General features: G+C 44.8%; 1 protein-coding gene across 4 annotated transcripts in view; it reads right to left on the reverse strand.

Moving 5' to 3' along the window:
• Positions 1-15291, reverse strand: part of ACBD5 (acyl-CoA binding domain containing 5) — a 30652-nt gene extending 15361 nt beyond the window's left edge. For 2 of the 4 annotated variants that reach the window (XM_075271740.1, XM_075271737.1), the window contains exons 1-6: positions 15206-15291; positions 5492-5614; positions 4215-4335; positions 3517-3589; positions 340-454; positions 179-211 (exon numbers count right to left, since the gene is read on the reverse strand). In XM_075271740.1, coding sequence (XP_075127841.1) covers positions 179-211; positions 340-454; positions 3517-3589; positions 4215-4335; positions 5492-5567 — 418 coding nt within the window. In that variant the 5' untranslated portion in view covers positions 5568-5614; positions 15206-15291. Of the gene's footprint in view, positions 1-178; positions 212-339; positions 455-3516; positions 3590-4214; positions 4336-5491; positions 5615-14965; positions 14989-15205 lie in introns of those variants that run through there. The other 2 variants (XM_075271738.1, XM_075271739.1) reach the window with 2 other exon arrangements.
• Between the last annotated feature and the right edge of the window lie 1592 nt (positions 15292-16883).

Raw genomic sequence — 16883 nt, forward strand, 5'->3', positions numbered from 1 at the left:
CAATAATCTTCTAATATATATCCTGCTTAAATTCAGCCCAGCTTATCTGATTTATTTTCAGGTCAATGACCTCAGCTGTGACATTTTATTTGCAGGCTCGCTGTGTGTGCCCCCATGACCTAATTTTTTGTATAGAATTAAAGCAAAAAAATCAAACAAAATGAATTTTAATTCATACCTTCTAAAGACTTAGCAACTTTATCCAATCGTACTAGCAAGCGGAAGAAAAAAAAAAAAGAAAAGGAAAGCAAAAAGTATTGACTGGAGGAAGCGGACAGGTAGATAAGAAGGAGAAACATCTACTAGGAATAATCTAAGACACAAAAGAGTATGTCCAACCTGACGTTACTCCAGATCCTCGCCCATGTTTTTTGTCTTCCACTAGTTCATAAAATGGACCTATGACCTGGAGTAATTCTTCCACTTTCTCCGTCATTGGCATTGTCTCAAGGATCTAGTGTCCAAAAGGTAAGAAGTCACACAATAAAACTGGGAGAAGAGATTTTTTTTTTAATTAAACGCTACTATTTATTTTTCAAATGTTTCTACTGGAGACTTAAATTTCCTTCTGTGTTGTCTTTGTCACATATTGGTCTATGGAACTACGTGAAGTTACAGGCCCAAAGCTTGAGGCTGCACTACTGAGCAATTCTAATGATAAAATGTCCTCTAATTTCTATCAAATGATCAAATACAGTGAGCTCTCTGATATATAGGGTTATATGATAGAGGAGAGAAGCTGAGCTCTGTGATATATAGGTTATATTATAGAGGAGAGAAGCTGAGCTCTGTGATATATAGGGTTATATGATAGAGGGAGAGAAGCTGAGCTCTGTGATATATAGGGTTATATGATAGAGGGAGAGAAGCTGATCTCTGTGATATATAGGGTTATATTACAGAGGAGAGAAGCTGAGCTCTGTGATATATAGGGTTATATGATAGAGAAGAGAAGCTGAGCTCTGTGATATATAGGGTTATATGATAGAGGAGAGAAGCTGAGCTCTGTGATATATAGGGTTATATGATAGAGGGAGAGAAGCTGAGCTCTGTGATATATAGGGTTATATGATAGAGGGAGAGAAGCTGATCTCTGTGATATATAGGGTTATATTACAGAGGAGAGAAGCTGAGCTCTGTGATATATAGGGTTATATGATAGAGGAGAGAAGCTGAGCTCTGTGATATATAGGGTTATATGATAGAGGAGAGAAGCTGAGCTCTGTGATATATAGGTTATATGATAGAGGAGAGAAGCTGAGCTCTGTGATATATAGGGTTATATGATAGAGGAGAGAAGCTGAGCTCTGTGATATATAGGGTCATATGATAGAGGAGAGAAGCTGAGCTCTGTGATATATAGGGTTATATGATAGAGGAGAGAAGCTGAGCTCTGTGATATATAGGTTATATTATAGAGGAGAGAAGCTGAGCTCTGTGATATATAGGGTTATATGATAGAGGGAGAGAAGCTGAGCTCTGTGATATATAGGGTTATATTACAGAGGAGAGAAGCTGAGCTCTGTGATATATAGGGTTATATGATAGAGGAGAGAAGCTGAGCTCTGTGATATATAGGGTTATATGATAGAGGAGAGAAGCTGAGCTCTGTGATATATAGGTTATATTATAGAGGAGAGAAGCTGAGCTCTGTGATATATAGGGTTATAGGAAGGTGTCCCCCCTCCCCCACTTAATACAGCTATCCAACATATATACACAGCAGAAATTATCAGTATGGGCCGGGGTAAGCCCACCCTTAGTGACCCAGATATTATAATGACTTTCAGAGCACCCGACATTAACTATAACTCAAGTTCTGAAGATTCCAGCAGGAAAACAGTCCGAGCCCTTGAGCTATAGAAGACAATGAGCATGGCCGGCTGTAGTTCTGTCACTCCTTGACCTGGCCTCTACTTATACTTTTTGTGTTGTGCTCGGGCCGCACAGAACTTCTGTGTTTCCTCCTTATGTGAAATTCTAGAGGATGTTATACATGGTAGAAGATAAGTGAGGTGCCGGGGAAGTGAGGTGTGAGCCGCGTCTGGATGAAATTACCAGACAATCTACTTAGCGGTAATAAAATCCCGGCAGATTGCTTGTTATTTTCCTGTAGAAATCTAATGACCCAGATCAGGAGTCCGCACCGAGACACGAATATTCCTGGAATTTCATATCACTACTATACTGTAGGCTTTTAAAGGGGTAGTCTAATCTCAGATATTTAGGACACATGGCTAGGGGTGTCCTCTGACTTGATGCCGCAGTAGCAGGGTGAGGGAGAACCCTGTCCTGAATGAAGGTAGGACTCACACTTAGCAGACATTTATGTCGTATTTTGAGGGTATGCTATAAACAACTAAAGTGAGAATACCATTTTAACATGGAATATCACAGACTTCAGCTTCTCGGGCAGTGGGTTGCTGGTTTAGTTCTTTCTGTGCATGGCTGAACCCATATGTTTCGGGGTGTCCCAGTTCTCCTCTGACAATAGGTGAGGACAGAATGGTTGGATGTCAACAGGCCCGATCTTCACAGAGGTGTCTGGCAGTGATTTAACCCGCTGCCCCCATTGAGAACGTGTGTATGCTTATCCTAGACGAGGGCGCATGCGTATGGGTTGGAAGGAATAGCTTTTGGGTAGTCAAGCATTTGCCTACTGTGTACAGCGAGCTTGAAGCATCAGATCCTAAACTATCCGATGCGTATGAGGACCCTTTAATGTTCACATGAAGTAAAACAAGGGTCTAATGGTTTCCTTTATCCTCTCCAGCCCTTTGTGATAAGCAGCGTCAGAGATGTCCGGCAGACGCTTATCTACACCCCTACTAAAATCAGTGGATCGACAACTATTACGTATGTATGGCCCATTTAATAATTCAGGAGACTTTCTAATACAAAATGACTGACTCATATGAGTCAGCCCATCTAAGCAGATCACAGGAGTGCAAGTACTTAAAGGGGATGTCTAGGAATATGTCATTTATGGCCTATCCTTAGGATAAGCCATACATACCTGATCAGAGGGGGGGGGAACAACAGGCACCCCTGGCAGAGATCAGTCTCTTGGGCCGCTTAGGATGCCTGTACTATACACAACATGGGACCGGGCGCAGTGCGCTCCAATCGCTGGAAGTTACAAATTCATGGAAACCCTTTTAAATGTAAGAGGGAACTAAGGGCTGTAAATATCTGTATACGGGCCTGGACTCTGCTCCGTTGAACCGACATGCTGACAGGTCCAGACGATACACGGACCGAGTTTCGAGGCCGGAACTTGGCGGTATGAAACTTGACTAAGGGTATGTTTACATGTAGAGGAGTGAGGGGGGATTTTGGGGGATATTTGCTACGACAGACGTAAGGAAATATTTTGGTGATGTTTCCAGATCTGACTTTATACTATTGGACCAACCATCAAAGACATTAAGTCCACTGTATACTCCATTCTATGTCTACCACGATATTTCCCATCTTATCCTAATACATAGCCCCAAGTACTCTAAGACTTCTTACCTTTTTCATTTCATCCACATAAGCTATCATGGCGTCTTCCTTAGACATGTCTCCCAAGGAGTTCCAGGCATCCCTGAAAAAAGTGATCTCAATAAAGGTAAAGTGGAAAAAAAAAGGTTCTAAGATAATATGGCGGCCATAAACAGACTCAATGAGCCCAACATATAATGTACGTTGGAGCTTCCCGACCCCCCCCCCCCACGATAGATGAGCTCGGTGGAGAGAGGCGCGTGGCATGTTGACATTGAAAACCCATGCATGCCCGGTACAATGGAATAGCCCCATCTTGCCAGGGACGTCAGGACCCAGACCTGCTGTGGCTCCCATATTAAAGGGGCAGCCTGTGATGAAACACTCCCTTTAACTTCCACTCAAACTCTGAATGTAAACAAGGACGTTTCCATTCACAGATGGCAAAAGGAGATCTTGAAATAAGTGAAAAATGGAAGCTTTACATATAATAAAGCTGCGCATCGTCTCATTACACAAAGGATACATCTTTAAAGGGGTTTTCTTGGCGTTAAATATTGAAGACCGAAATCCCTTTAAGAAGCACAGAGTGCCTATCAGTAGGCTAGATCTGCAGATAAGCCCCAGTACAAAGGGTAAAGGCTACAGCTTCAGAGTCACAAGCGCTCAGACTATCCTAGGCAGGGTAGTGATACAATACAGAGCTATATGGAAATTTAAGGAGTCACCATTTGTATCGACCAACAGGATCCCAGAATCCAGGCCTCTGTATATTGCACGGCCCTTGTGTTGCTTGCTTGTAAAAACTGTAGAATTTCAGCATCATCTCGTTGGATGGTTGGAAAGAGCCTGAAAAGAAATATTACAATTCAGGTTCTGGGGATAAGATCACTCCTTAAGGAGAGAGCACCATTGCAAGCGTATGGAGATTTACAAAGCCATTTTTGCTCCACTGGGGGATTATGGGAAATATGCAAATCTGTTTTCCAGGATGTAAATAGGAAAACGCTGCCCTCTAGGGACAGCCCCCTTAAACATCATGCATGACTTTTTCAACAAGCTTATTGTTATGGTGCGAGGTTTAGCCAAACCAGTAGATCTATTCTGTTCTTTATTCTCAGGAAAGTTCATCAATACCCAACTGGTGAGAATCCAACACCCAGAACTGATCCGAGGATCCAGCTGCCTCACAGTGCCAGAACCAGCTCTATTCCTATTCAAATAATGGGAGTAGAGCTGCAGTACTCTGGCGCCACCACTATACAGCGCACGGGAGTAGAATGCAATTTTCTCTCTAGCCCCCACCATTCCCAAGCAACAAGGGCAGGCAGTTTTGATGCCTATTTAAGCTCTGTTATGTCAGGAGGGCGGTGTCAGGCAGGGGGCGTGATTCAGAGCTCCAATCAGAAGCAGCCAGGCTCAGAATCATACCCCTTGTCTGCTCCTGCCTGACACCGCCCTCCTGACAGTACAGAGACTAAATAGTATATCAAAGACACTGCGCTACTCCATAGACATGTGTGTAAGAAACCTCAATAAAGTGCATGTTTATTCAACGTCTATGGAGTAGCACAGTGTCTTTTCCATCCGCCAGTCATTATTCTCAGTTGCTTCTCCCCGAGGGGGTGTTGGATGATTCCGCTACTGCTTTTGTCTCCAGTTTACAATTCCCAGACTGTCAACTACTTGGGACTAGCACAGAAGGTGACAGGAGCGTATTGCTCAGTACGTTACTTATTGTGTAAATAGTAGATCAGGCACCAAAACTGGCAGCACTGATTGCTCAGGAATGGTGGGAGCTAGAGAAAAAATTCCAACTGTGCCATAATCAGTGGAGTAGCAGCTATTAATAGATGTAAAGAGCTGGACTCATTGTAGGCGGTGACAGGTCGTCTTTAACTCATAGCATAAACAAATCCATATATAAAACACGCTGCTACATACAACATATGTTAAAAACAAAGTATCTAAATAACAAAATCACTATTATTTCATCGATTCTCACCATTTTTGGGCAAGCTCTGGATGACGCTCACGGCTGCCTCAAATCTTGTCTGGTGAAGGGGTTTTGTGTCCGCCATATTGGAGACAAGGAGATTGCAAAAACGAGTCCTGAGAGATCAAAACGCTGGAAGACACAAAAGGAAGAAGTCATTATAAGATCTTGTGTACACCGCTCTAGCTGTATAGGGAATCTACTGTATAAAGCCTATATGGCTACAGTGGCTTCTGACGTCATTGAGAGGCTTCGGATGATACATTCTCTATAAACCTGACAGGAAGGAAATACAGTTTGCCCACCAGATACCATAATGTGGAGAAAATCTCCAAAACATGGCCTGAATGGAGCATCACATGGTGGCGATGAGGACCACAGCACAGGACCGCAGGAGTTTTGGAATATACAGAGTACCCTACATCTGCACCTGACTGCAGAAACCCATAAGGGCTAGTTCACACGGGGCTAGTGACCGCGTATTATGGTCCTGATTCTGATGCCAGAAGCCGCATCAGAATAGGACCAAAATGCCCCTGCCGCGACTGTCACGGCTTCCCGCTCCGGATTAGGCCCAAATGAATGGGACTAGTCCAGAAGGTGCTGTCACGAGGCGGATGCCGGGGCTGACTCAGATGCGGAATCCGCCTGAAGAAAGGACAGCTCGCTTCTTTTTTCCGTGAGCCGGGACATAACACTCACAGAAAAAGGGAAGCTAGCGGTCTACATAGACCTCTATTGTGAGGGGGCAGATTCTGAGGTGCATTTGGTGTCAAAATCTGCCCCCTCTTGCCCCGTGTGGACGAGCCCTAAGACTGCGACAATCTATTCTAGATACTGTCAAGAACATCAGAAATAATGATACAGAAAAAGTTCTTGAGACTTCTATTAAAGGAGTTATCGATTTTTCATACTGAGGACCTATCCACAAAATAAGTCATCACTATGAGCTGGCGGGGTCCAACACCCGGACTCCATACAGACCAGCCGTTTCTGAAGCCTCCACGGACCGGAAGCAGCTAGTGGCTCCATCCACAGTATAGCAGTGGTCCAGACGAAATGCAGCAGCAACCCTGTTACTTGTATAGGGGAGACTGTACACACTCTCCATCCACTATGGGATAGGACATAAGTTTAAAAAAAAAAAAAAAATCAGTTTACATTTTTTTCATGGGCCATCCCTTTAAGGGGGTTTTCCAGATTCAAAAACTTTTTAACAAACTGATCACCTATCCATAGGATAGATCACTAGTATGTGATGGGTGGATGTTGCCATACCCATCGGCTAAGAGGTTACTGCAGTAGTCAGGGAGGGGAGACAGCTCTGAGCCTTGGTGGTAAAAAAAAAATTTTATTTTAATTTTTTTTATGTAGATTGTGAGCCCCATATAGAGCTCACAATGTACATTTATTTTCCTATCAGTATGTCTTTGTAGTATGGGAGGAAATCCACACAAACACGGGAGAACACACAAACTCCTTGCAGATGTGGCTCCAGGCGAGGGATTCGAACACAGGACTCCAGTGCTGCAAGGCTGCAGTGCTAACCACTGAGCCACCGTGATGCCCCCTGAGCGGTGTACATTGTCTAGCGGTAGCATCAGCTTATGGCAGCTGTGCTTCCAGTCCATCCAAGAGGCAGCCAGGTTAGCTGGACCCTCCATCTTCTGATTTACCATCCCAGGAATATCCCTTTAAGTGTAGCGATACCCAGCGTCCATGTGTCAGCCCCCACCTAGGACTACATCCGACAAGCATACGTCACATTACACCTATCAGACTATAAAACAGCTGGAGCCTTTCCATAACTAAAAATACTCAAGTAATGAGTAGACGTCCTCTAAGAAGCTATTATCACGTCTTGGAGGTGTCACACTAAAACTGGTAAGACGGGCTGAAGAAACAACCAGCGAGGTCAAAAATAACCTAAGTAATAACCGAAATAATAGAAGGGTGTAGAGATCTCAAATAGGAGATTTACTGCCGCAACTCCAACTCCTAGGCCTGTAGCTGTCAGGACATGCTGGGAGTTGTAGTGCTATAGCAGGAAATCACAGCGCTAAGTAATTCTCTAGGTGACATTGGCATTTATCTGGCATAGGTTTGAAAAATCCAAGTGCAGCGCCAGGAGTCATTGTTTTTGTGTTTTTTTAGATTTGGCATTGGTTCAGAGGGCGCCAGGTGGGTGCGAGCATGCCCAATGCTAAAGTGTCAGGAACTAAAGGCAAATTATATTGATTAACCTAGTAATAGCTAATCGGTTGGGGTCTGACACCCGGGACTCCTGCTGATCAGCTCTTTTCAGTTGTTATATGGAGAAGGTGATGGCGCCTTTTCCCATGTAGTGGCCGTGCTGAGTTACTGCAAGTCACTTGTATAGGAGCCGAGCTTCAGTAACTGGGCACAGTCACTGCAGGGGTCCCGGGTGTTTGACCCCCACCAGTATCCAAAGTATAGGTCATCCATATCCATATACCTGGAAAACCTCATGAAAGGAGTCTGCCAGCGCCGCTGCCCCCATTAAAATAATTCCAGCATTGGGTAGCAATAGCAAATTTACCTTTATTATTGTGGACCAAGGAAATTAACTCATCACATATCGGGGCGCCTATGATGTCTGACGCCCCTACTATGCAATGCAATTCGTTTAATGGGGGTCAATGGCTCTGACAGACTAACGATTTCTTGGCTTTCTGATTTTAGGGCTCATATTCACGGCCGTATTATAAGCACGCGACGTATATTTATAGCCAAGGACGGGAGTGATTTCTTATCTTTTTCTCCATTTCGTTTGGAGGCAAGAAATAACTGCAGCAAGAATACAAAGTGTGGGGAATAATCACATGGAATAAAATACACATCATAAAACAATCTGATGTATATACCGGCCGAGGAGTCTGCGGCGCAAATCAAAGGTTTCTGCACCAAGTCTGCACACAAGATTTTCCCCTGGGGTAAGAAATGGCAGTCGAGAAACAAAGGCTTCTGTCAGTGCCTGCTATAGAAAACAATGGCGGCACAACTGAGGATTTTGTCCACGTCAATGCTGAGACACTTTCAATTTTGCAACAATACACTGGATACAGATAGTGCCGAAAATCAGTGGAGAGCAAAGTCCCGCACGGAGGATGTTTCTCTCTGCTGGTTTCTGTATATGGGATCCGCGGGCGTACGTGGCTGACCGCCGTTTTAGCAGACGGGCTCTCTGTCGGTGAGATCTTCTAGTGGATCTGAGCAATGGAGAGCATGCCACAAGTATCAACCTTGTCTTTGGTCGAACATAAATGATCAACAACAAAACAGAAGTATATGGTGGCTCAGTGGTTAGCACTGTAGCCTTGCAGCACTGGAGTCCTGGGTTCAAATCCCGCCAGGAACAACATCTGCAAGGAGTTTGTATGTTCTCCCCATGTTTGTGTGGATTTCCTCCCATTCTACAAAGATACACTGATAGGAAAAAAAAATGTACATTGTGACCTCTATATGGCGCTCACAATCTACATAAAAATTATTTAAAGGGGTTGTCCCATCACAAGCATCCTATCTATACTGCTAGTTTATGTGGATTTAAGACTTTTCCTAAATGCATTGCTTTATCAAAACTGCTTTGTTTGGCCGCTATCTTAATTTATTCACTTCATTGTTTACACTCCGTTTCTATGGCGCTTGGGATTATCTGCTCATTTGTCAAGTGATGTAGCTGCCTGCTCTCAGGGGGGAGGGAGGGGCTGGGAGCAGCTCTGAGCCGCTTGTGTCTGATACGTAGCGGAGCTTCTCAGAGCTTCTCAGAGAGCTCCGGGATTTCTGAGCTCTTATCAGTCGGTTTAATTGAATTTGGCTGATAAGGGCTGAGATAGTACATCTGTATGTAACGTAAACTGACTCAAATCCAGCTCTGCTACATCAGCTTCAAACTGTGGTAATTCATTTACAACCAATCCCATGCAAGTGAAACCCCGCCCACCTATGTGCCGAGAAAAGCAGGAAGTGAAGAGAGCACAACAGCCTGCAGGTTAGTGAACAAGCATCATCGGAATACCCCTTTAATAGATACTGTCTTTATTTAATGTCCATTGCTCTCATCCGTCACAGGATTAAAACAATGGATATTAAAGGAAGCTTGTCAGATTGATTTGGGACACTCAACTACCCACAGTTCCTTATGGACCAGGGGTTAATATCCCAAATCACCCTGTTATAAAGTCGTCTGTGCCCGCAATAAAGATAAAAAAGCTTTACACTCCCCTTGTCACTGTCCTCCCTGCCCCGATGCAGTTACCCTAGAGCAGTGATGGCGAACCTATGGCACGCGTGCCAGAGAGGGCACGCAGAGCCCTCCATGCTGGCACGCGTGCGGTCGCCCGGATCGCTCACCAACAGGGAATCCGGTACAGGATTCCCCGTTGATGAGCGATCACTGCCTTCAGTTGTATGTGCAAATGCACATACAGCTGAAAGCTGTCAGGGTAGGCCGCGGATCGCGCGACCGCGGCCTACACTGGCTGCAGAGTTTGACCTCTGCCCCGACGCGGGCGCGATGACGTCATCAGCGCCGCCAGTGACAAGAAGGTGGATGCCGGCGGCTCTTCAGGGGTGAGTATGAGAGTGGCTCACTGTGTATATGATGTTGGGGGGAGCGCTTATAATACTTGGTGGGGTGTATGATACTGGGGGGGAGTGTATAATACTGGGGGGGCTTATAATACTGGGTGGGGTGTATAATACTGGGGGGAGTGTATAATACTGGGGGGCTTATAATACTGGGTGGGGTGTATAATACTGGGGGGAGTGTATAATACTGGGGGGCTTATAATACTGGGTGGGGTGTATAATACTGGGGGGAGTGTATAATACTGGGGGGCTTATAATACTGGGTGGGGTGTATAATACTGGGTGGGGTGTATAATACTGGGGGGGCTTATAATACTGGGGGGGCTTATAATACTGGGGGGTGTACTAAAGAGCATATAATACTGGGGGGGGCTATTTATAAGCACACAATACTGTGTGTGGATGCCACTGTGGAGCATATAATCCTGTGGGGGGGGGACACCTACTGCGGAGCATATAACACTGGGGGGCTACTGTGGTACTGTGGAGAATATAATATTGTGTGGTGGGCCCACTGCAGAGCATATAATACTGTCTGGGGTCCCCTCACTATTTATATCACACAGTATCTGTTTTATAGCAGACGTGATATTAGTACAGGATGTAAGAATATTACACGGTAACTATAAAACAGATCCTGTGCGATGTAAATAGTGAAAATTAATTGTTCAAAGTACCAAATGCCGAGACCTTTACATTTCAGTACAACGTTGTTTGTATTATTGAAAGCTCTGTAAAGCCCCACATGACTGTAATTTTTGGTCAGTAACTGTCCGCAATTGTGGATCCGCATAGTATTAAGTCTATATTGTCGTGTTGGCACTCCGCGAACATTTTGTGGGTTTTGGGTTGCAGTTTGGGCACTCGGTCTCTAAAAGGTTCGCCATTACTGCCCTAGAGGAGTACATCTCCGCCTCAGCTCCTCCAGGACTTGCACCGTGAAGCTGGAGTGTACATCCTCAGCTTCATGGAAGAACTGTACAGGCCCCGGGAGCACCAGAGAAGAGTCCGACGAGGCAAATAGAAAGGTTTTTTTTTTTTTTTTTTTTTTATTTAAAATGCCGATTTAATTTACAGCAATTTGGGACACTAACTAAACCCCTGGGTGGTGGACGAAAGTGTCCATCGTGCTGTTTACATTAGAGTCAATGATAACGAACACAGATGGAGGGGGAGGGGGGGCTTGGTCTGTATCCATTATTCTGCTACAGTTAATGTTGTTGATGTCATCCTATGATGACCGCAATGGACATTTACAACGGTAGTGTGAACATACTCTAATTGAATTCCCCATGGACCAGACCTCAGGTGTATGCATTGGAGTATACTTCCCTCGCTTCACTGGAAGCACCAGAGATAAAGCCGATGAATAAGACTCATCTCTAGGCAAGCATAAAGCTTTCAGCCGGGCCAATGTATGGACCAGATTTTCCGTTCCAGATCGCCTATTGCTCCTCCCCCATTGGGCAGATTAATTTATGATGACGGTGGGATTGCTCATGCAGACAGTCGCACTATTGAACAATTGGTCATCTGACAGCTAATGTTTTTTTCCAATAGATATCATCATAAGCAAACCCAAAGATATATTTTTTATGTAGATTGTGAGCCCCATATACGGATCACAATGTACATTTTTTTCCCTATCAGTATGTCTTTGTAGAATGGGAGGAAATCCACGCAAACACGGGGAGAACATACAAACTCCTTGCAGATGTTGTTCTTGGCGGGATTCGAACCCAGGACTCCAGCACTGCAAGGCTGCAGTGCTAACCACTGAGCCACCATGTTGCCCCCTAGCTCAATGATATTTTGCTTGCAGGCGGGTGCATTTACACCACGCTATAAGTAAGCAAATCATAAGCAAATGTCACTGATGAGAAAGCACCTTCTTAGGAAATGAGCAGAAAGCAGTTTCTAGACGCCATCATTTCTAGGAAACCTTGTCACTATATCCACCATTGACCCCTTTATGCTGGCCGCAGGTGGGTGAGGCAGAGTGTGAGGCCAAGGCTGTCCTCAGAGGGCATTTGGTGTTCCATTCCGGTGAATATCGAGCAGGTCTTATACTGCTCCGTGTCATCAAAACAGAATGGATCAGATCACGGAAAACACCAGAATGTCACTCCAAGTGTCATCCCACTGCAAAATGGACCCCTCCTCGGGTGCCATACTCGCGTGTACGGGGCCTGACACCTCAGAAACACCCCTAGGCAAACAAACCGCACTTTCCTTAACTTCTGTACCCTTCAATGAGGAGTGATCAAGCACGGCACGAAAGAGTGAAAACCGGATAGTTTGCAGATGTTGCTGAAACGGTCACGTTCATTTAAATGGGGCTTATAAATATTAATGTACACGCCGTGGAAACAACCACATTTAGATAAATGGAACTCATTTTCAGTTGCTGAAATTTCTACAGCAAGTCCGCACCATGAAATCCTTTGTAATACAACACATATATCAATTCGGGATTTTTTTCCCCACTAAATAGAAAGCAAAACTAGCATAGCAGTAAAGGTTACCCAAGACTTGATATCCTAAGGACAGGACATCAATCAGACTGAAGGGGACACAGAAACCCCCCACAATCAGCTGCCATAGCCACTGGATCTGCATTGTGTAGGGATGCAAGTACACAGCTCTGTATACTGTCTTACTGCAGCCCATCCCCCTGCCATGGTCACTACACAGTGTATGGAGCATCCTGCAATCAGATCCAGCGACAACACCTTTAACACTACAAATGCCAAATGAGTCTATAACCTACAATGGCCAGTATGTGTTACTGCATGGATGTGCACTTTTTTTGTTTTAGTACAATGTGAGTCAATGCATGACATACAGTATGTCACTATAGGGAGTAAAGTGGCATCCACAACAGCTCTATGCTGAATGTACTGCAAAAACAAGGTCTGAACAGAGCTTAACATAATAGGTATAATGCTACAGTTCTGCCACTCAGCATTAGGCCTATAGACCGGCAAATGGGTGTAAAAGGGTGACACCCAAAAACTCTGGAGCAACTCAACATAACAAACCATCTATTCTATACTGCACAGAAGGCCATAAAAAAATCACATGGGTTGGAAGAGATTTATTATAGTGTTGACACTAAATGTAAATGTGGCTCATCTTTAAAGGGAACCTGTTAGGTGGATTTGGGACACTAAACCGCCTATAGATCATTATAGGCGGGGGGGGGGGGGGGGGGGGGGGGGGTTAGTGTCCCAAATCACCCTGTATTAAATCAATCTGTGTTGCCAACTAAAGCTGAGGCCTCATGTTGCAGATTTTGCTGCGGATTTTTGAGACAAAGTCAGGAGTGGATTGAGTAGAAGGTAGAAGTATAAGAGTGTCCTATAGATTTCCCACTCTTATTGTAGCTGTTCCTAGGTTTGGCTTAAAAAAACCACAGCAAAATCTACAAGAAAAGAAGCTACGTTTCCGCAATGTGGGTCTTTATTGCGGAAACACAGCTTTTATTGTTGCACTTTTTTGAGGCAAAGCCAGGAGTGGATTGAGCGGAAGGGAGAAGTATAAGAACTTCCTGTATATTCCCATTCCTATTGTAGCTGTTCCTAGGTTTAGCTGAAAAATCTGCAACAAATTTAGCTGCGTTTCCGCAACATGGGGCCTTCGCCTAAAAGTTGGTATAAACATATACTATATAGTCTAAAGATTCGCCAGATTTACTATTTTGCATCAGCCACCGTGACATATCTGAAGCCCACACAGACTGCCTGTCTAAGGTTATAACATTGTACTATTACTACATCTAGGCCTCTGACCCTACTACTTGTGCTACAATCATGGCTGGCATTCAAGTGCGCACGGCGGTCTCTTGTTATGCAACAACGCTTAAAGAGGACCTTTCATCAGATTGGGCACAGGCAGTTCTATATACTGAATTCATTGCACTGTCAGCTTTCCCGATCTGTGCCCCAGGTAAAGCGCTTTCGGTCCCAGTACTGTAGCTCTTTACAGTCAGAAGGGCGTTCCTGACATTCAGTCAGGCACGTCCTTCTCCACAGCAACACCTATCGCGCTGTACAGTGTGAGCGGGGAGGAACGCCCCCTCCCCTCCTGATAATACTCCTCTATGGACGAGCACTGTGAGCAGAGGGAGAGGGCGTTCCTCCCCGCTCACACTGTACAGCACGATAGGCACTACTGTGGAGAAGGACGTACCTGACTGACTGTCAGGAACGCCCTTCTGACTGTAAAGAGCTATGGTACCGGGACCACTAGCTCTTTACCCGGGGCACAGATCGGGAAAGCCAATAGTGCGCTGAATTCAGCGCACTGTCTGCTTTCCAGCGGTATATAGATCTACCTGTGCCCCGGACCATGAAAAGTCCTCTTTAAAGCTAGAAATCCAAGAAAACTTCAGCACTGGGCAGACAAAGACTACAGTGTTGCAGAAACGCAGCTTTTTTTGTTACAGATTTTTGAGCCAAAGCCAAGACTGGATACATAAGGAATGAGAAATATATATAGGACGTTCTAATACTTCTACCTTCTGCTCAATCCACTCCTGGCTTTAGCTCAAAAAACTGCAACAAAATCTGCAACAATAAAAGCTGCTTTTCCACATCGTGGGGCTTCAGCCTAAAAGTAAATAAAGTGGTTGCAATCACCTCACAAGACTGTTGCGGTTGCAATAGCTTACAAGTCGCAACGCCACAGTATTGACTTTCATTGCTTGCAAGAAAGACACCAAAGCACTGCAATCTTGGCCATGCAAAGTGCATCTTGTACAATCATTGGTTGCACAAAGATCGTCGTGGTCAAAGTAGTCAGCTAGCCATATAGGTTTGCAAGTGGACACCCCCTTTAAGGAGCATATTATGAGTGCAGTCCAATACTCACAGCAGCCTGTACCGCTCAGATATAGGCCACAGCTAGACAAGCCCAGGCCAGTCAGCAGCAGGACCGGGGCTGAGCAGTGACGACCCTGCAGCTCATACCATCACATACTGGATACAAAGGTCGGGGTGACGTGCGGCCGGGCGCACGAAACAAACCGAAACCATCGACTGCTGCGACATAGTATGGAGCCTAGGCGACAGCTCAGGCCTACCTAAGCCTACACAAGGAACAAGCCATCACCTGGGAAGACACCTGCAAAGCCCGGAGCCGTCATAGTGTCCCCATCTGTCAGAACCCGCCGCAAAGCTTCTCGGGAAATGTAGTCCTGAGGGAGAGTCACGCACACAGCAACGCGTGATCACTAAGGGTCTTTTTTTTTTTGTTTCCGTTCAACTAACTTTATTGATCGCAACGTTTCCGCGACAGCTGACAATCAAACTGTAAACAATAGGGCGGACATTTTGGTGTAGTGTGAAAATAAATGAAAACCCAATTCTTGGTCTCCTGTGACTTTTTGTACATTATTTAGTGAGGTGCACTGCTTACTTTATGGCTTGGCAAGACATCTTTGGTTACTTAGGATTTATTATAGTGTGGCAGTATAGTGTACAAGAATTTACAAAAACTACTATTATAAGCCATTGTCTTTGGTAATGGTGGTCATGGATATGAGATTTGTCACATAAGGCTGGGGTGACATTGGCGTTGGAGTCCCCGTTTGGAGACTACGTCGCAGTGACAGTGGAAATAATGTCACAATTACGACTTTTTCGAAGAACAGACACCCAATGAATCCTATTATAGTCAATGGGGTCCACCAGGCACTGTTGGTATCTGCTGCTTCAGCGGTCCATATGTACATTCTTGTGGTGCTCTGATGGACCAGATCAATGGACATAACAGGGCAGATGTGAACAGACACTGGGGGGGGGTTATATTCTTTATTCACTTTTATCTGTAATCATAAGGGACATACATCAAAATTGAGAGTAGGACCTCCCTTCTTCCCGCTATCTGAGGTGCACTACCAGAAACACACCTCTGAGATAGGTGTTCCCACTCTAGTGTCATATTACAGAACCTGTATACTGCTAGTCTGACACTAGATAACATCCAAATTTTTGTGGGGTGGATCATTCTCTGTATATATCTCAATGTATGTTCACACAGAGTTTTTTGAAGGCCGAATCCACCTCAAAATCCACCTGCAAAAAATAGCTCCTGTTGACTTCAATGGGACCTGCTGGCATGTTTTCCACTAGCTAGTATCGGGAGAAAAAAAAGCAACGTGACTTATTTCGCTGTGGATTCCGCAGCTCGAGACACGCTCCTGTTTAGGTCCATTCATTCGGGCCTAATCGGGAGCGGGATGTCGCGACGGAATGCCGATGCACTGCGTGTGAACATACCCTTATATTGGTAAAATGAACACAGTACATGTATGAGAACATAACCCGGACACAATAAGGACATCATGGCTGGTTATCAGGAGGACACTACATGTATGAGAAGATAACCCGGACACAATAAGGACATCATGGCTGGTTATCAGGAGGACACTACATGTATGAGAAGATAACCCGACCACAATAAGGACATCATGGCTGGTTATCAGGAGGACACTACATGTATGAGAAGATAACCCGACCACAATAAGGACATCATGGCTGGATATCAGGAGGACATTACATGTATGAGAAGATAACCCGGACACATTAAGGACATCATGGCTGGTTATCAGGAGGACACTACATGTATGAGAAGATAACCCGACCACAATAAGGACATCATGGCTGGTTATCAGAAGGACACTACATGTATGAGAAGATAACCCGACCACAATAAGGACATCATGGCTGGTTATCAGGAGGGGACACTACATGTATGAGAAGATAACCCGACCACAATAAGGACATCA

Source organism: Leptodactylus fuscus, chromosome 4, assembly GCF_031893055.1.
Source record: "Leptodactylus fuscus isolate aLepFus1 chromosome 4, aLepFus1.hap2, whole genome shotgun sequence".
In the NCBI taxonomy this organism is placed as follows: Eukaryota; Metazoa; Chordata; class Amphibia; order Anura; family Leptodactylidae; genus Leptodactylus; species Leptodactylus fuscus.